General features: G+C 37.0%; 1 protein-coding gene across 15 annotated transcripts in view; it reads right to left on the reverse strand.

Moving 5' to 3' along the window:
* Positions 1-21,737, reverse strand: part of SNAP91 (synaptosome associated protein 91) — a 160,307-nt gene that overhangs the window by 46,188 nt on the left and 92,382 nt on the right. For 9 of the 15 annotated variants that reach the window (XM_043890301.1, XM_043890307.1, XM_043890304.1 and 6 more), the window contains 3 exons: positions 20,603-20,718; positions 1,334-1,348; positions 1,020-1,187 (listed from right to left, as the gene is read on the reverse strand). In XM_043890301.1, the coding sequence (XP_043746236.1) occupies positions 1,020-1,187; positions 1,334-1,348; positions 20,603-20,718 (299 nt within the window). The remainder of the gene's footprint in view (positions 1-1,019; positions 1,188-1,333; positions 1,349-20,602; positions 20,719-21,737) is intronic. The other 6 variants (XM_043890312.1, XM_043890308.1, XM_043890306.1 and 3 more) reach the window with 2 other exon arrangements.

Raw genomic sequence — 21,737 nt, forward strand, 5'->3', positions numbered from 1 at the left:
TCACATGAAACAGAGGCAAAAATGCAGTATCAAGCTGAGGACTCCTTGTCTTAGATACCGTTCTTTTTCTTTTGCATCCTCTGATTTCTTTACCATATTCTCAAAATGCCCTGGGAAAGATGTTATGTTGAAATGAAGAAACACAAAACTATGATGATTATAACACTATTCAAGGTACACATCTAAAATGAGCACTTCTCCAGGTTTGGACATAAGCACGACTCAAGATGGGAAGATGTAAATAAAGTGGCTTCAGATGGTTCATTGGGTCCAGGCATGTTATACTGGCAGAGCCTAGGATATCTGAATCAGGCTTACAGCTGTAAATCAACTCTGTCAGAACTTAGATTTGCATGGAAAAAAAAAAATTTTCAGACTATCATTTCAAAGTCTGATATAAACCTGTTTTCAATCAGCATCACAAATACTGACTCCAGTGATCTCTCAAAGTTCTGAAGCCAAAGATAATCCAAATCTTTGCTTGCAAAGAACAAGCTTAAGGTTGCAAAAATGGATGTCCTTAAACGTTTCAGAGACCTCTAGGTCTGAACTTTTAGAGGACTTTTTGTCTTAAAACTTTAAAAATAACTTAGACCAGAATTCCTCCTCCCATAGTCCCCAAATATTTTTTTCCTTCTCAGCTAGTTCAAATCTAAAAAGAAATTCCAAAAACCCAATCCTAAATATGGAAGGATAGAAGGATCTGAGACCACCCTTACAGATACTGCAGGGCTGGAACCCATATATGGGACAAGAGTCCTAATAGTGACTTAAATCCTAACTTTGCAAAAAAACAGAAAATAAAATAGGTCCAAAGCATTGCAACCTGTGCTCTAAAACCACGAAAATTAAATGAAGTTGACAAACTGAGCAAAGATACATATGAATAAACATTTAAAAAGTACCTAAAAGTTGTGTCATACTGTTCTATCATGTAAAATATTTTAAACACCTTCATACTATGGTAATTTTAGTAATCCTGGAAGGAAAATGAAAGGAGAGTGACGTGACTGACTAACCTCCAAAGAGATCGACGTCAGCAGGGACAGCAGCGACAGTTGTGGTGGTTGAGGCAGAGGCTGCAGCAGCTGCAGTTTCAGCAGTTGTAGCAGGAGGAGTAGGTTCTGGTGCAAATGGATCTGAGATCTGCGCTTCGGAGGGAACAGAGGAAAGTGCAGCCAGAGAATCTACGTGGCACCAGACACGGAACAAATGCAAGAGAAGAAAAGGAAAGGACAAAAGATATACCAGGCTCCAAACGATCAAAGGGAGGGCAGTTATTAAGATATGGAAGTCTCTCAAAACAGAGGTTTACAGATAAAGCTTTACTCACCCTCTCCCAAAAGGTCTATTGATGTCCATGGGGTCAGCATATGAAGAAATAAGAAATAAAGCTGAAACTTTCAACCACACCAATGTCCAAGTAGGGTGCGGCACTAACTGGAGAAAGTTTAGCTTTATGTACCTTTCTGGACCATTTGTAATTAAAAAGTAAATGTCACCTATTATTATCATGGAACTTTAGAGCCGGAAGTGACCTTAGGGATCCTCTAGATCAAATTTCCAATTTCACAGAGGAAAACTGAGAGCAAGGGAGGTCAAGAGACTTACCTTAAGTTGGGTCTAAATGACTTTGATGAACTCAATTGATTTCTTTTCAGAGTTACCATTTTGTTTGCTTTGGCTGATTTCATTATACTCTAATTGTCAATTCTGAAGAAACCATAGTTAACTGAGCTTTGCTGGTCCTCTTTATTTGATGTGTCACTTCAGTACAGAATACCAGACCAGGAATAGAAGCTTTAAAATGGCTATAGTTTAACTGGGCAACATATTAACCTGAGTGAAAGTTTAAGGGTTAGAGAAAAGAAACTCAAACCGGTTTATTTTCTTCTTTATCAGTTTCACATTACCAGATGTTTTTCGGTTTAATATACGACTTTTACACTTATAAACATTATGTGACAACATATGAAAATTATTTTCAAGATGAATGTGAGAGATTCTGTAGTATCAAAACTTTTCAACTCTTCTGAGGTCAACATTCCATTGAGAGGTTCATACTTTCTTAGTGATCAACAGTGGGATTACAGATGGCATCCTAAATAATAAGCCTAAGATATGACTTTAAGTTAAACATTTGGAGTGTCCAATGCATTCCTCTACTATCAGACACGTGATACATCTCAGGCATCACATTCGAATTCATGAACGTTACCGGAAATTTAAACATGAAGAAACTTTATCAAAACTTATTTGGAAGCTATTTTTTTCCAGAGCTTAAAAATGATATGAGAACTCAGTAAACCAAAAGTTCCAGAAGACATTTAAAAGGTTGAGAAACATAAATTTGACATTAATAATAATTACTTTAGACATAAAGATACACAGACCGAAAGTGAGGGGCTGGAAAAATGTATTCTATGTAAATAGAAATGAAAAGCCAGGGTAGAAATACTTATGTGAGACAAAACACACTTGAAAATAAACACAGTTATAAGAGACAAAGAAAAATATTACATACTAATCAAGGGATCAATTAATGAAGAAAATATGACAATTGTAAAAATATATGTACCCAACATGTATGTGTGTGTGTGTGCGCTCAGTCATTCAGTCATGTCCAACTCTTTGCAAGGCCATGGATTGTAGCCCTCTGGGCTTTCTTGTCCATGGAATTTTCCAGGTAAGAATATTGGAGCAGGTTGCCATTTCCTACTCCAGAGCATCTTCCCAACCCAGGGATCAAATCTGAGTCTGCTGTGTCTCCTACATTGGCAGGCAGATTCTTTACCAATGTACCACCTGGGAAGCCCCATGCAACCAACATAGGGGCACCTAAATACATGAAGTAAATATAAACAGATATAAAGGGAGTAACTGACAGTAACACCAAAGGCATAGGGGACTTACATCAATGGACAGATCATCGAAACATAAAATCAATAAGGAGACACTGGCCTTAAACTATATTATGAGATGAGATAGATTTTATACATATTTTTAAATTTTATAAAAATTTAAATGTTTATGCACACATATATATAAACATTCCATCCAAAAGTAGTAGAAAACACATTCTTTTCAAGAGCACATGGAATAATCTCTAGGATAGATCGTATGCTAGGCAACAAAAGAAGTCTCAGTAAATTTAAAAAGACTAAAATCATATCAAGGACCTTTTCCAAACACAATGTTGAGACCAGAAATCAACTACATTAAAAACTTCAAAAAACACAAATCCATGGAGGCTGAACAACACATTACTAAATAAAGGATCACTGAAGAAATAAAAAAGGAAATAAAAAATACCTGGAGACAAGTGAAAATTAAATACAGTGACTCAAAATCTATGGGAAGCAGCAAAAACAATTCTAAGAGGAAGCTTTATAGCAACACAAGCCTATTTCAGGAAGTGAGAAAAATCTCAAATACAACATAACCTTACACGTAAAAGAACTATAAAAAGGAGATCAAGCAAAAGTTAGAATAAGGAAAGAAATCATAAAGATCAGAGCAGAAATAAATGAAATAGAGATTCAAAAACTATAGAAAAGGTCAATGAAACTAAGAGCTGTCTCGTTGAAAAAATAAAATTAATAAACCTTAGGCCAGATTCATCACAGAAAAAAAAAGAAGAGAGGATCCAGATCAATAAAATCAGAAATGAAAAAGGAGAAGTTATAACTAACACCACAAAGGATCGTTAAGAGATTCCCACAAATAATTAAATGCCAAAAAATGGGACAATCTAGAACAAATGGATAATTTCTCAATACTGAATCAAGACAATAAAACATACAAAACAGATCAGTTACCAGTAGTGAAATTGAATCAGTAATAAGAAAAATTCCCAACAAACAGAAGTACAGGACCCATACAGAACCCATACAGAATATGGGTTCACAGGTGAATTCTAACAAATACTTATTGCAGAGTTAACACCTATCCTTCTGAAACTATTTCAAAAACCTGCAGAGGAACGGACACTTCCCAACTCGTTCTACAAGGCCAGCATCACCCTGATCCAAAATCAGACAAAGATACCACAAAAAAGAAAGCTGGAGACTGTTTATAATAGCCAGGACATGGAAGCAACCTAGATGCCAATCAGCAGACGAATGGATAAGGAAGCTGTGGTACATATATACACCATGGAATATTACTCAGCCATTAAAAAGAATTCATTTGAATCAGTTCTAATGAGATGGATGAAACTGGAGCCCATTATACAGAGTGAAGTAAGCCAGAAAGATAAAGTACATTACAGCATAATACTAACACATATATATGGAATTTAGAAAGATGGTAACGATAACCCTATATGCAAAACAGAAAAAGAGACACAGAAGTACAGAACAGACTTTTGGACTCTGTGGGAGAAGGTGAGGGTGGGATGTTTCCAGAGAACAGCATGTATATTATCTATAGTGAAACAGATCACCAGCCCAGGTGGGATGCATGAGACAAGTGCTCGGGCCTGGTGCACTGGGAAGACCCAGAGGAATCGGGTGGAGAGGGAGGTGGGAGGGGGGATCGGGATGGGGAATACATGTAACCCCATGGCTGATTCATGTCAATGTATGACAAAACCCACTGCAATGTTGTGAAGTAATTAGCCTCCAACTAATAAAAATAAAGGAAAAATAAATAAATAAAAAAGAAAGCTGGAGGCCAATATTACTGATGAACGCAGATACAAAAATCCTCAAGAAAATATTAGCAAACAAAATCCAGCAATACATTAATGATCATGATCAAGTGGGATTTACCCCAGGAATAGTTACAAATCAGTATGATACATCACACTAACAATTTGAAGAATAAAAATGATATGCTCATCTCAATGGATGTGGAAAAAAACTTCTGACAGATTTCAACATTATTTATGATAAAAACTCTCAACAAAGGGGACATATAGGAAACATAACTCAACGTAATAAAGGTGACATATGACAAACCCACAGCTAACACAATACTCAACAGTGAAAATCTGAATGCTTTTCCTCTAAGATCAAGAATAGGAAAAGATTCCCATTCTTGCCACGTTTGTTCAGTATAATATTGGAACTCCTAGCCACAACAACCATACAAAGACAATCAGGAAAAAATGAAAGGAATCCAAACTGGAAAGGAAGTACTAAAACTGCCACTCTTTGCAGAAGATATGATACCATACATAGAAAATCCTAAAGATGCCACCAAAATAAAACTACTAAACTACTAAAATCATATCAGTTCAGTAAAGTTGCAGGATACAGAATTAATATAGAGAAATCTGTTGAGTTTTTATACACTACTGAAAAGTGAATCCACACCTATGTGGCAATTAATTTACAACAAAGGAGGTAACAATAAAGGGGAAAAAGACAGCCTCTTCAATAAATGGTGTTGGAAAATTGAACTGCTACATGTAAAAGAATCAAACTAGACTTTCTCACATTATGTATAATAATAAATTTGAAATGGATTAAAGACTTAAATGTAAGACCTGAAACCATAAGACTTCTTAAAGAAAATACAGGCAGTATACTCTTTGATACTGGCCTTAATAATAGTTTGGGGAGTATGTTTCTTCAGACAAGGGAAACAAAAACAAATGGGACTATGTCAAACCAGAAAGGTTTTGCCCAGTGAAGGAAATTATCAACAAAATGAAAAGGCTACCTACTGAACAGGAGAAAACATTTGAAAATGATAAACCCACTTAGGGGTTAATAACCAAAATACACAGATAACTCACACAGTTCAACTGCAAAAAAAGCAAACAACTTGATTATAAAAGAGATAGAGGACTTGAGTAGACATTTTTCCAAAGAAGACATACAGACAGCTATCAGACACATGAAAAGATGCTCCACATCACTAACTGTCAGGGAAATCAAAATAAAAACCACAATGAAAATTCACCTCACACCTGCAAGACTGTCTGTTATCAAAAAGACAACAACTAACAAGTGTTGGTGAAAATGTGATGAAAAGGGACTCCTCATGCACTGTTAGTGGGAAGGTAAACTGGTGCAGCCACTATGGAGAACAAGATAGAGATTCTTCAAAAAATTAAAAACAGAACTACCATGTGATCCAGCAATTCCACTCCTCCTGGTTATTGATCCAAAGAAAATGAAAACACTAATTAGAAAAGATACATGCATCCCTATATTCATTGCAGCATAGTAAGATATGGAAGCAATGTAACTGCCTATCACTAGGTGAAGAGATAAAGATGTGTGTGTCTATCTAGCTATCTACCTATAATGGAATATTACTTCTATCTATAATGGAATATTACTTAGTCATAAGAAAGAGTGATTTTTTGTCATGTGACAATGTGAATAGTCCTAGGGGGTTGTCATGCTAAGTGAAAAAAGTCAGAGAAAGACAAATACTATACAATTATATGTAGAATCTAAAAAACAAACCAAATGAACAAACATAACAAAATAGAAACAGAATCATAGATATGCAGAACAAACAGGTGGCTGCCAGAGGGGAAGGGTTGTAGGGTAGGAGAGAAATAGATGAGAGAGATTGAGAGGAACAAACTTTCAGTTGCAAAATAAATGAGTCACAGGGATGAAATGTATTGTGGGGAATATAGTTATTAATACATAACATCTTTGTATGGTGATGGATTATAACAAGACATAAGGTGCTGACTTCTTTGAAATGTATAGAAATACTGAATCACTATATTGTATAATGGGAACTAACAGTGTTTTAGGTCAAATATACTTCAAAACAAATAAACAAATGAACACAGAGAAACAGAGATCAGATTTGTGGTTACCATAGGAAGGGAAGAGTGAAGGGGAGTTTGATGAAGGCAGTCAAAAAAATGCCAACTTCCAGTTATAAGATAAATAAGTACTATGGATATAATATACAACAAGATAAACATAATCAGTGCCACTGTATGTTACATATGAAAGTTGTGAAGAGAGTAAATGCTAATAGTTCTCATCACAAGCAAAAAAACCTTTTTTCTACTTCTTTAATTGTGTATCTATGTGAAATGATGGATGTTCACTAAATTTATTGTGGTAATCATTTCTTGATGTATGCAAGTCAAATCACTACACGATACACCTTAAAGTGATATATATCAATTATACCTGAAAACTGGAAGAAAAACATAATCACATTCATTTAACTATGCAATTTGCAAACCCAATAAATGTCAGGTAAAGCACTCTACAGGTTCACTAAGATAATCAAGGCTCTTCCTAAACAAATCTTACATATTTCATAGCAACATTAGAATATGAAACCACATGGAGTTCTTAACATTAGAAATAGTTTTTAAATTTCAGAATGCACACCTAATGAAGAGCTGGAAAAAAGGACCTATGCTGACTTGAGGCTAGGGTATTTTCTGCTGTTAGGTGTCCAGGTCCTAAAACCTGAGAAGAAGATCCTTCAAATAATTCCTCAAACCAAACGGACCTGGCCCAATGCAACTGTTACTCTACAGTCACACATCCTAAAAATATAAATTAGAAACCAACTTGGTTCATCAGAAGGCAGAGAGACTTGGTTTCTCTCTTTTCCTGGCATTGGTGGGGTCTTCCCTATCCCTGCCCTTATCAATGGCTATCTTAAGCTGTGATGTGATTTAGCAGAAGAGCTAAGAACCATGTGATTTAAGTTTCCAGACCTCCCACTGCCTATGACAGGGGATGGTAATTTATTTCATACATTTGGTAACTGAGAAAGGAGAAGACTGTTTATGTACACTAGACGGAACAAAAATGAAAGGATTTAAAATAAAAAGTATGAAAGATTAAAACATTAGTTCCTTGCTCTTAACCAATGTTTTGTTAGGAAGGAGGGTGACAAGAATGACAGAAAAAGATGGAAAGTGAAATTTCCTAGAAAAATGTACAGTGATTAAGCATATTGGTGGATAACAGATGCTGAAAATCTCAATTTTCCACATGAAGCATAATTTATCATAGGGATTTATTGGTTTGTGCAAAATTTTCTCTACTATAAAAGTGAGTTCCTATTATAGGATGATGGGAACAGTTATCAAATATTCTCAAAACTGCTACCTTTTATAGAGGATTAAACTATTAAAAAAAAAAAAAAACCCACTACAGCATAAGAGTTCAATTCATTTGCAAGTAGTACTTAATCAGAGCAGTTTTTTTTTTGTATTACAGAAATTGCTAGAAAACATTCCCTGTAACCAAGGAAACAGAACTACAACTAAACTAACAAGGAGATCTATATGGTGCAGTGAGATGGAGTCATACTGTAGATTAAGTGTGTTAATATATTTAAGTGCTCACCCATATCCAGAACATAACGAATGCTTGATAATGAAAGTTAGTAATAGCAATGGCTTAGATGGTAGCTAACCTTATTGTGCTGATCATTTCAGAACGTAGAGAAATGCTGAATATAGTATACTTGAAACTAATATAATTGGTGTATGCCAATTATACTTCAACAAAAAAGAGCAACAGCTAACATTTAAGTTGACATAGGACTATGAATTTCAAAAGTTTCTATAAATCCTTCACAGAGAGAAAGTGTGTGTGTGTGTATGTATACATGAATGTGCATGAAAACAACCTACAGATGTGCCCTACCTAGATTTAATTAACAAGCAAAAGGTAATATGGGTCACAAACACTGCTTATAGTATAGCTGTTAATAATATCCACATGGAAACAAAGTCATGAGGTCACATAATACTGGTGAGCCTTCAAGAGTGTGTTAATAAATTTCTATTAAGTTTATTAATTCTAAGAAAACCCTAGGAGTAATTCTGTATTTCTCAAAAAGTAGAAATTTTACTTCAAGCATTTACAGTAAGAAATTAGCCATTTTCCACTTCTAGGATGCACAGAAGTACAATACACACACACTCACTTGTTTGTACAGAGGGATGCATTTATTATGAAGAAAAAAACACTCTCCCTATTATGGGGAGAAAGATAGGGATTTTAAAAATGCCCTATATTCTTTCAGTGAAAGACGATCATTATTAGCTAGCAGAATGCCACATGTAATGTGCACTATTTAAATTAAATTTATAAAATATGAATATGCTAAATTTGGTTCACACCAACAAGAAGTACTATCCTTTACAATATGTCCCCTAAATTGGTAATATTTATCAGTACCCAGAACCCTTACAAGAAATTTGTAAACACTTGATGTGGACACATCATTAGAAAATGAAATTCTTTTATTATCATTATGGCCAGATAAGAACATACAGATTTCTCAAGAGGCAGGTCAGGTGGTCTGGTATTCCCATCTCTTTAAGAATTTTCCAAAGTTTGTTGTGGTCCACACAATCAAAGGCTTTGGCATAGTCAATAAAGCAGAACAAAACATATTTGTTATAATTTAGAATCCTCTTCATCACTGTGTATCTATAGAATAAATGCAAACTCAAGATAACTATGGGGCCTTTCAGGTAAGCCCAGTGGTAAAAAATCTGCCTACTAAGCAAGAGATGCAGGTTCAATCCCTGGGTTGGGAAGATCCCCTGAAGAAGGAAATGGCAACCCACGTCAGTATTCTTGCCTGGGAAATCCCATGGACAGAGGAGCCTAGTGGACTACAGTGCATAGGATCACAAAAGAGTCGGACACAACTTGGCAACTAAACAGCAGCAGCAAAGGTAACTATTATCTCTCAATTTCATATTATACTAGTTTATTTGAATTTATTAAGACTTATAAGTTTTACTATTTTGCTTAAGAACTAGAGAATTTGTTCAGAGAAGGCAATGGCACCCCATTCCAGTACTCTTGCCTGGAAAATCCCATGGACGGAGAAGCCTGGTAGGTCGCAGTCCACAGGGTCACTAAGAGTCAGACACGACTGAACAACTTCACTTTCACGCATTGGAGAAGGAAATGGCAACCCACTCCAGTGTTCTTGCCTGGAGAATCCCAGGGACGGTGGAGCCTGGTGGGCTGCCGTCTATGGGGTCGCACAGAGTCGGATACGACTGAAGCGACTTAGCAGCAGTAGCAGCAGAGAATTTATTTATTAGTATTTTCCTCCCCAGCTGACTTTTCTACTGCTATGAAAATAGCTATAGATATTTTGTTGAGACAAAAGACTAATGCTGTCTAACCATCAGGTCCTAAGCCAACACTATGATAAACTATAATGTGCTTTGCACTAATTATGAAAAAGTGTTCCTGCTGAGCTAGCAAGTTGGAAAAGGTTTTCCTTACTCCTCAAGGACGAAAAAAGCCCACAGCTTGGCCAGCAGAAAGCAGGCTGAATTTCAGACCTCTTGCCCTGCCTTTGAGAAAGACAGACTGCAGGTGCATACTGCACGGCCCTAGCTAAACCACACTCATCTGCTTTCTTCTATGTCCTCTGATAGCTCAATGTTTCAGTCGTCAGTAGCTATTCATCCCTAACAAGCAAAGACTGAAGTGTGTTATAATAAAACTGACTACTATAACTTCTTTCTCATAGTATTGTGTCCTAGCAAAAAGTACTGAGAGAGGAATATGAATAAAAATGTTGGGAATTCCCTGGTGGTCCAGTAGTTAGGACTCTGCTTCCACTGCAGAGGACAGGGGTTCACCTTGGTTGGGGAATAAAGGTCCCACGTGCAGTGTGGTGTGGCCAATTTTTTTTAAATGTTACAGTACAATTTAAAAATATCTCACCTAGAGTTATTCTTTTTATTATTCCTTTGGTGTAAAACAAACCAACCAAACAAACAGGACACAATTTCTCTTCAGTTTGACACTGGAGACTATGGTGAAAGGAGACAGTTAACAGTTTCACTATTTACTTACTAAAGTTTCTAAATCACTTAACCACTATGCTTGATAAGCGCTAATAATTACAAAGTGTCAAATATCTACTGATTTAATTAGTTGAGAATAATTAGTTAATACATTCATATAATACTGAAAAATTTTTGTATAACCCCACGAATTTATAATTAACACTAAATTTTAAATTATAAAAGTTCTATGAAAAAAAAAGTTCTACTGCCATATGACCCAGCAATCCCACTTCTGGGCATACACACTGAGGAAACCAGATCTGAAAGAGACACGTGCACCCCAATGTTCATCGCAGCACTGTTTATAATAGCCAGGACATGGAAGCAACCTAGATGCCCATCAGCAGATGAATGGATAAGGAAGCTGTGGTACATATACACCAATATTACTCAGCCATTAAAAAGAATTCATTTGAACCAGTTCTAATGAGATGGATGAAGCTGGAGCCCATTATACAGAGTGAAGTAAGCCAGAAAGATAAAGAACATTACAGCATACTAACACATATATATGGAATTTAGAAAGGTGATAACGATAACCCTATATGCAAAACAGAAAAAGAGACACAGAAATACAGAACAGACTTTTGAACGCTGTGGGAGAATGTGAGGGTGGGATATTTCAAAAGAACAGCATGTATACTATCTATGGTGAAACAGATCACCAGCCCAGGTGGGATGCATGAGACAAGTGCTCGGGCCTGGTGCACTGGGAAGACCCAGAGGAATCGGGTGGAGAGGGAGGTGGGAGGGGGGATCGGGATGGGGAATACATGTAAATCTATGGCTGATTCATATCAATGTATGACAAAACCCACTGGAAAAAAAAAATAATAATAATAAAAAAAAAAAAGAGCTGTGGTACATATATACAATGGAATATTATTCAGCCATAAAAAAAACATAAAAAAAAAAAAGAAAAAAAAAGTTCTATGAAAGCCATTCATATGAATTTTATGACAGAGAAAGTCTGATTTAAGGATATGGATTTGAAGCATTCTTTAATAAATAAGAAAACATAATACGTTGTATAAGATACTGGGGCAATGAAAATAAGTTATAAGTTGAAATAAACATTTCAAAAAGATTAAGGTCAGAATGAGAAAGCATAACAACCAGAAGGCCCTCATAGTACTTATAGCTGATTAACGTTGTTGTGTAGCAGCAACTAACAGCAATGGAAAACAATTATACTACAATTAAAAAAAAAATACCATGAACACCTGAATATGGTTTTTAAAAAAGAAGGCCCTTTATAAAACCAATTCAACAATATTTTCCTTTACCAACAGAGATTTAATAAAGTTAAGTGATGTTGAGACTTTTTATTTTATTATTTTTTTCTCCATTTATTTTTATTAGAGACCCAGAGCGATGGGAAGGGGAGGGAGGTGGGAGGGGGGATCAGGATGGGGAACACATGTAAATCCATGGCTGATTCATGTCAATGTATGGCAAAAACCACTACAGTACTGTAAAGTAATTAGCCTCCAACTAATAAGAGACTTTTTATTTTAAAAAATGACAGCTGCCAGCTTAGGAGTTGAACATTTTAACAAGGGAGAAGTTTGAAGCGTTTAAATGGAAAAGCACCAATATTTTAAATGCTCATCTACAGAGTTAGCAACTTCATTTCACAACTAGTTACTTTCATTTTGTTACCAAAAAACATGGAAATAAAATCAAGAGATTATAGCATTGGCTGATGTCACTCAGCCAATGTTTACCAACCTCACCCAAGCATTATTTCATTACCTATGGAATGAAGCTTCATTTGATGTTGCAATTTAACATTTAATTAAGGACTCTGATTCTGAAATGATGTATTGAGTTACAGTTCTTGTCTGCTAGTGATTTAATACTATGTTTGAGAGAAAAGATAACCTCAAGACATGATTTTTATTGCCCTATTGGACATTAACCAGTTTTGAACCCAACCTAGCCATCTTATTTTAACATTCCTTTTCTATAAATCCCAATTCCTCAAAATGCTCTTTTAACCAGCTTTATCATCTTACTGGTTTCCTCATCAGCCAGTTAACGTCTTTTACCAGTGTTGTTTCTCCTCAACCCCCACAGCTTTACTGAGGTATAACTGATATATAAAAATTGTGTATATTTGAGATGCACAGTGTAATAATTTGTTATACATTATGAGAAGATGGCCACAATCAAACTAACACATCTGTCATCTCACATAGTTCCTGTGTTTTTGTAGTTTGAATACTTAAGATTACTCTTTTAGCAAGTTTCAAGTATACAACACAGTATTATTAACTATAGTAACCATACTGTACACTAGATCTCCAGAACTTCTTCAGCTCACAACTGACCTTTTGTACACTCTGACCAACATCTTCCCATTCCATGCCCTGCCCTCCACTGCTCAACAACAGTCCCAGGCAACAGTCCCAGAAGTAGAAACTTCTACTTTCTGCATTTATGAGTTTGACTTGTTTAAGCTTCCACATATAAGTGAGATCGTACATATTTGTCTTTCTGTGTCTGGCATATTTATTCACTTGGCACAATGTCCTTCATGTTCATCCATATTGTCACACATAGGAGGATTTCCTTCTTTTTAAAGGGCTGAATAATATTCCACTGAATATATACAACATGTTTTCCTTACCCTTTCATCTGCTGACAAACACAAGTTATTTTTTTATCTTGGCTATTGTGGCTAATGCTGCAATGAACATAGGAGCGCAGATATCCATCCACCTAGAAGTGAGATGGGTGAATCATGTGATAGTTCTATTTTCATTGTTTTGAGGAACTTCTACTCTACTGTTTTCCACAATGGTTGGACCAATTTACATTCCCACCAACAGTGTATAATGATTGCCTTTCTCCACACCCTCAACAAACACTTCTCTCTTCTCTTACTAATAAGAGTCATGCTAACAAGTGTGGGGCGTTATTTCTGGTTCTGATTTCCATTTTCCTGATGGTTAATGACACTGAACACCTTCTCATATACCTGTTAGCCATCTGCACATCTTCTATGGAAATGTCCATTTATGCCTTTTGCCCACTTTAAAATCAAGGTATTTGGGTTCTTTTTTTTTTTTTCTTGCAAATATGTTCTCCCATTTCACAGGTTGCATTTTCATTCTGTTGACTGTTTCCTTTGCTGTGTAGAGGCCTTCTAGTTTGAATGTAGTCTCACTTGCTTATTTTTGCTTTTGTTGCCTGTGTTTTGGGTGGCAAATCAAAAAATTCATTGCTAAGATCAATGTTGAGGAGTTTTTTTTCCCTATGTTTTCTGCTAGGATTTATGGTTTCAGGTTTTATATTTGTTTTAATCCATTTGAGTTAATTTTTGTGTATGATATAAGATAAGGTTCCAATTTAATTCTTTTGCACATGGATATCTAGTCTTGTCAATACCAGTTATTAAAGAGACTATCTGTTTTCTGTTGTGCATTCTTGGCAACCCCGTCAAAGGTGAGCTAACTGACTACGCATGGGTTTATTTCTGGGCTAGACTCTCTACTCTCCTGTTCTTGTTTTGTTCTGGTCCAGATGTCTGCTTTCATCCCAGTACCATCCTGTTTTGGTTACTAGAGCTTTGTAATTTAGGTTGATTTCAGGAAGTTTGATGTAGCCAGCCTTGTTTTTCTTTCTCAAGAGTTCTTGGCTAATGTGGGGTCTTTTTCTGTCTATATGAATGATAGATTTTTTTTTTACTATTTATGGGGAAATGCCACTACAGTTTTTCTACAGACTGCAGTGATTCTATAGATCACTTTGGGTAGTATGGCCATTTTAACAGTATTAATTCTTCTAGTCCATGAACAAAGGATATCTCTCCATTTATTTGTGTCTTAATTTCTTTCATCAATGTTTTATAGTTTTCAGTATAGAGGCTTTTCATCTCCTTGGTTAAGTCTATTGCTAAGTATTGGGTTGGCCAAAAAGTTTATTTGGGTTGTTACGGAAAAACCCAAACAAACTTTTTGGCCAACTCAATATTTTATTCTTCTTGATGCTACTATAAATGGAATTATTTTCTTCATTTATTTTTCAGATAGTTTGTTGTTAGTGTATAGAAATGCAGTTGATTTTTATACATAAATTTTGATTCCCAAACTTTACTGAATTCATTTATTAGTTCTAACAGTTTTTTGGTGGCATCTTTTGGGTTTCTACATATAAGATCACATCATCTGCAGAGGCTTTTTTTTTTTTGCCGAGACAATTTTATTTCTTCCTTTCCTATTTGGATGCATAGACAATTTTATTTCTTCCTTTCCTATTTGGATGCTTTTTATTTCTTTTTCTTGACTAACTGCTCTGGCTTAGATTTCCAGTACTAGGTTGAATAGAACTCAAGAGAGTAGGCATCCTTGTCTTATTCCTAATCTTAGAGGAAAATGTTACAGCTTTTCATCATTTAGAATCATGTTAGCTGTGGACGTGTCATATATACCCTTTATTATGTTGAGATACATTCCTTCTCTAACTAATTTGTTGACAGTTTTTTTTTTTTTAAATCATGAAAGGTTGTTGAACTCTGTTAAGTACTTTTTCTGCAAGTATTGAGATCATCATATGATTTTCATCCTTTATTCTACCATGTGGTGTGTATCCCAAGCAACTGTTGAACCATCCTTGCATCTCAGGGAGAAACCCCACTTGACCATAGTGTATGATCCTTTTAATGTGCTGTTGAATTCAGTTTGTAATTATTTTGTGAAGGATTTTTATAGTTTTATGTTCATCAGGAATGATGGCCTGTTATTTTCTTTTCTTATAGTGTGTGTATCTGGCTTTGGTATGAGCATAAAACTAGCCTCAAAAAAGTAAAGGTTGGAAGTGTTCCCTTGTTTCATTTTTTTTGGGAAGAATTTGAGTAGGACTGGCATTAATTTCTATTTAAATGTTTGGTAGAATTCACTCATGAAGCTATATGATCAAGGGTTTTTCTTTGTTGGGAGTTTTTTGATTTCTGCTTCAATGTCCTTATTCATGTAAGTCTGTTCAGATTCTCTTTCTTCTTGACTGTCAGTTGTATCTTTGTTGGTCAGTTGTATCTTGGTCAGCTGTACGTTTCTAGGAATTTATCCATTTCTTTTAGGTTATCCAATCATGGCATATAATTGCCCACAACTATCTCTTATGATTCTTTGCATTTTTATGGTATCAGTGATAATGTTTCTTCTTTCATTTATAATTTTAGTTTGGGTCATTGCCCTTTTATCTTATTTAGTCTAGCCAAAGGTAATTTTGGGCTTTCCAGGTGACTCAGTGGTAAAGAATTCACCTGGCAATGAAGGAGACACAGGAGATGTTGGTTCGATCTCTGGGTCAAGAAGATTCCCTGGAGTAGGAAATGGCAACCCATTCAGTATTCTCACCTGGAAAATTCCACTGACAGAGGAGCCTGGTGGGCTACAGTCCTTGGGGTCACAAAGAGTCAAATACAACCGAGCATGCACACACACAAAAGTAATTTTATCTTTTCAAAAAACCAACTCAGTTTTGTTGATCTTTTCTAACATCTTTCTGCTCTCTATTTCATTTATTTCTGCTCTAATCTTTATTATTTCCTTCCTTCTGCTATCTTTGGGATAAGTTTGTTCTTTACCTAATTCCATGAGATATAAAGCTAGATTCTTTGAGTCTTTTTTTCTTAATGGAGGCATTTAGCACTGTAAACTTCCCTCTTAGTATTGCTTTTGCAGCATCAGGTACGTTTTGACATACTGTGCTTCCATTTTCTTTTGTCTCAAGGTCCTTTAAAATTTCTTTTTAATTTCTTCTTTGACCCATTGGTTGGCCACATGTTATAAAATCTCCATGTATTTGTGAATTTTCAAAGTTTTGTTATGTTACTGATTTCTAGTTTCATACCACTGAAGGTCAGGAATAATACTTGATATGACTTCAATCTTCATCAAAATTTTTTCTTGTCCCAACATTCTCCACCCTGGAGAATTTTCTATGTGCAATTGAGGAGAAAGTATATTTGGCTCCATTGAAAGAAATTTTCTGTATATGTCTGCAGGTTCACTTGGGGCAAGCTGTTATTCAAGTTTTCTATTTCCTAACTGACTTTCTGTCTGGATGACCTATCGTTGTTTAAAGTGGCATACTGAAGCCCCCTACTATTATCGTATGGCTATCTATTTCCTATTTCAGTTCTGTTAATATGTGCTTCACATGTTTAGGTATTTTGATGTTTATATCCTCTGAATAAATTATTGTTGTTCAGTTGCTCTGTTGTATTCGACTCTTTGAGACCCTGTGGACTGCAGCATGCCGGGCTTCTCTGTCCTTCATCACATCCTAGAGCTTGTTCAAACTCATGTCCATCGAGTCGGTGATGCCATCCAACCATCTCGTCCTCTGTCATCCCCTTTTCCTCCTGCCTTCAATCTTTCCCAGCACCAGGGTATTTTCTAATGAGTCAGGTCTCCGCATCAGGTGGCCAAAGTACTGGACTTCAGCTTCAGCATCAGTCCTTTCAATGAATATTTAGGAATGATTTCCTTTACCGTTGACCAGTGTGATCTCCTTGCAATCCAAGGGACTCTCAAGAGTCTTCTCCAACACCACAGTTCAAAAGCATCAATCGTTTAGCACTCAGTCTTCATTATGGTCCAACTCTCACATCCATACATGACTACGGAAAAAAACCATAGCCTTGACTATATGGACCATTGTAGGCAAAGGTCTCTGCTTTTTAATATGCTGTCTAGGTTTGTCATAGCTTTTCTTCCAAGGAGCAAGTGTCTTAATGAATTGATTTTATCATTATATGCTGATAGCCTTACCAGGATTCCCTTGTATAGGAGAAACTGCTTTTCTTTTGTTGTTTTCAAATTTTTCTCTTTGTCTTTGACTTATGACAATTGGATTATATACTGTGTCTTAGGTAATATTCTTTGGATTGATCTTGCTTGGAGACTTTGGAATTTCATGAATTTAAATGTCCACATCTCTCTCATGATTTAGTTGGTTTTCAGCCACTATTTCGGGCTTCCCTGGTAGCTCAGTTGGTAAAGAATCTGCCTGCAATGCAGAAGACCTTGATTCAATTCCTGAGTTGGGAAGATACCCTGGAGATGGGAATGGCAACCCACTCTTGCCTGGAGAATTCCATGGACAGAGGAGCCTGGCAGGCTACTGTCCATGGGGTTGCAACAGTCTGACACAACTTAGCGACTAAACCACCACCACCACAAGCGACTATTTCTTTAAATAAGCTTTCCTTCTGAAATGGCAACCCACTCCAGTACTCTTGCCTGGAATATACCATGGACAGAGGAGCCTGGTAGGCTACAGTCCATGGGGTCACAAAGAGTCGGACATGACTGAGTGACTTCACTTCATTTCTTTCTTCCTTTCTGAGACTTCTAAAATGCATATCCTCATTCATTTTATGATATCCTATAGGTCCTGTATGCATCCTCTTTTTTCCCTTTTTATTCCTTTAACTGGCTATTTTCTAATGACCTATCTTTGAGTTTGTGGATTTTTACTCTGTCTGATTCAGTCTTCCGTTGAAGCTGTCTACAGTTTTTCTTTTCAGTTCAGTCACTGTATTCTATTTCATTTAGAATTTGTTTTATTCTCTTTTATAGTTTCTATTTTCTTATTTTGTTCATGTATAGTTTTCCTGATTTTGTTTTCTTGCCTGCATGTGTTCCCTTGAATCTCACTGAGCTTCTTTAGGATGATTATTTTGAATTCATTGGCAGACAATCTAGATTTCTTTAGGGTAAGTTACTGGGCTTTATTAGTTTCCTTTGGCAGTGTCATGGAGGTTTTTTTTTCTGCCTGATTCTTTGTATTTCATATAGCCTTGTGATGATGCCTGTGCATTTGAAGGAAAAACACCTCTTCCTGTTTTTAAACACTAGTTTTGGCAGGTGAAGATCTTCTACTGTCAGGTCCCTGGGGTGATGATATTGCCTCTGGGATTGCAGTTGAATGGGGTTGGGGCAAGTTCACGTGGCTACTCCTGGGTCTGCTGCAGTGCCCATGTTGGTGGGGCTGTGACCAGGGTCTTAGGTGGGTGCGGATCCTGCCTCCTGGTCCCTAAGTGGAGAGGACTGCCTTCACAACCTTGGTTAGTAGGGCTGCAACTGGAACAAGGGTCCACTTTGGGGTCTTCAGTCGAGTTCAGGGGTGGTGGGCTTGTTACCAAGTGCATGTTTGGGTGTAGCTTCTACGAGGTCTCTGGGCAGGGAAGGACTAGCCCTGGACTATAGCCAAGTGGGGCTGAATCAAGTCTGATATTTGCTTGAAGGTCCAAAGCTGGGACCAAGGTCTGTAGGCCTGCCCTTATGAGTATGGATAAGTCTGTCTCCCACAAAGTCCCCAGGTGGGCAGGACAGCTTCCTGACTGCAGCTGGAAGGGGCTGAGCCTAGTCACAAAGCTTCTTTAGGATCTGAGGTTGGACTACAGTCACTGGCCCTGTCTCTAAGTGCACAGACAGGTATGTCTTCTGGCTGGGCAGGCGAGACTGCTCCTGGACCAAGACTGAGAGAGGCTGGAGCTGGGTCACAGGCAGTTTCAGGGTCCACAGCTGAGACAGTTTCAAGGTCAGCAGGCCTGTTACCTAATGCATGGGTGACAGTAATGAGTCCACGAGGGCATGGCGGTGTTTCCAGGTCTGCTGCCAGGACCAAGGCTGATGAGCCTCCTACCTGGACCTGCCTTCTCAAATCAAGCCTTCTTGATCTTGGGCTTTGCAACCTCTTTCCTGGGTCCCAAAGCACCCACAAAGGCACTTTTGTCTGTGGATGGCTGCCAAATGGTTACTTCTGTGGGGAGGTATGATGGGACACCTCCTATTTGACCATCTTGCTTATGTCATTCCCTCTGTGTTATTTCTATAGTTGTATGAGCCATTTTAAAATTAAAAAAATTTTTTTTACTTTGATAGTTTGATGTGGTAGAGTAAGGTATTTAATACCAACTCTGTGAAACTTTAGGAATGAAGCAATAATCAACTTAACTTTATACTGGTATTAAGTATCCTTTTAAATCAAATATGTACAGAAGTGTAATTGTTCCCAAGATCCATGAATAAAGTGGAAATCCAGTACTTACATGTGACTGCTCTTAACAAGTTTAGTATAGATCTTTTCTGGCACAAATAAGAATCTAACCCAGATTTTCAATTGCATGAAATCAAATACAATATGAATAAAACCAATTCAGATCTAAAGAAATCAACTAGGAAGATCGCACTTAAACAAACCAAATTCAAAATGCTGCCTTTCAGTAATCTCATAATTTCTGAAGGAAACACACAATCTTCTAAGGCCTGAACTCTTAGAGAGCAATTACTAAAAATAATCAGGATTTGAGAATAGCTAAGAAAAAATACTCTCATTGTTTCAACTTTGATAATAAAACGATGTGATTACTTGAGTATTTTAACTGTATTATGGGTACTTTGGGGGCTTCCCAGGTGGCTCAGTGGTAAAGAATTCACCTTTCAATGAAGGAGACGCGGGAGACATGGGTTCCATCCCTGGGTCGAGAAGATCCCCTGGAGGAGGAAATGGCACCCCACTCCAGTATTCTTGCCTGGAGAATCCCATGGACAGAGGAGCCTGGAGGGCTACAGTCCATGGGGTTGGGAAGAGTCGGACATGACTGAGCGACAGACCACATGCACATAACACATACGGGTACCTTTTGTCTCTCTTTCAATACATATTTCAATCAATCGATGCCATTTTTAGCATTTTCTCCCCCAGTTTCTAGCACCACTTTGGATAGTCAGAAGGAAAGAGTAACAAATATAACCTGAATGAAAACAGCTAAATAGAAAACTGGCAGCGCTGTCTGATTCCACTCACCTCCCCACGCAGTGGCGCCTCCTGAAGGTGGTGCTGGTGCTGGTGCCGCTGCCCCTGCCCCTGCAGGGGAGAAGTCTGGCTGGAGGTCCAGGAGATCGCTAGACGGTTTCGAAGTGCTGAAAGGCAAACATCATTTTACAATCAGATTTTTGAAATTTTAAACTGTAGAGATGTTTTTCAAATAAAGACTTAGGCAGAAAACATCACAGATTTTGGATATTTTAAATCCAGCAAGAGAATAATATTTGTGAAAGTACAGCAGTAAAACATATGTTCCTCTATACCAAGAGCTGGCCGACTACCTCTGTCAAGGGCCAGATGCTAAGCATCTAAGGTTTGTGGGCTAGACAGCCTCTGTCACTACTTGACTCTGCCAGTGCAGCATGAAAAAAGACACAGTGTGTAAACAAACAAACATGCCTTTGTTGCAATAAAAATTTATTTACAAAGACAGGAGGCTAGATCTGATCTATGGGCCATCGTCTGCCAACTCCTGCTCCACAGATAACAAAGTTAAATCACACTTCAAGCAATGGCTTCCTCAGCGAATCATAGAGCAGAAAGAAAAAGGGAAAATCTAAATACCTCAAAGTAAGGGGGAATTTTAAACATGTTATATCCACTGGGTAGCATCTGAAATGCTGATTATGAAGACTCTGACAAAAGGAAACATGCTCCAAATATTAAAGAGAATTATTGGTAATTTTTTCCTTTTCTCTATTTCCTAAAATTTTTTGTATTTTTTTTTGTATCATGGTAAATAATTCTTATCTTGAAAAGAAGAATTTATTTATAAACCAAAGAACACTAAAATGAATAATCACTATTGTACCTTTTTTCTACATTAAATTGCAACATGTCAAGTTGGCCTGTAAGAGGCCTCATCCATAAACAATTCCATATTTTTTCACTCTTACTCAGATAGGGCTGTACTTTCCAAAGCTCTTTCATCTATAGACGTTCCAAGAAAGAGCCTAGAGCTTTGCTATTCAAAGTACGATCTCCAAACTAACAGCATCTCGGGACCTTGTTAGAAATGCAAAGTCCCAGGCTTACCCCATATCTACTATATCAGAGTCTTCATTTTAATGTGACCCCAGGTGTTCACTGTCCATTCCTGTTTAAGGAGCACTGG

The sequence above is a fragment of the Cervus elaphus genome, chromosome 28 (assembly GCF_910594005.1).
Source record: "Cervus elaphus chromosome 28, mCerEla1.1, whole genome shotgun sequence".
NCBI lineage: Eukaryota > Metazoa > Chordata > Mammalia > Artiodactyla > Cervidae > Cervus > Cervus elaphus.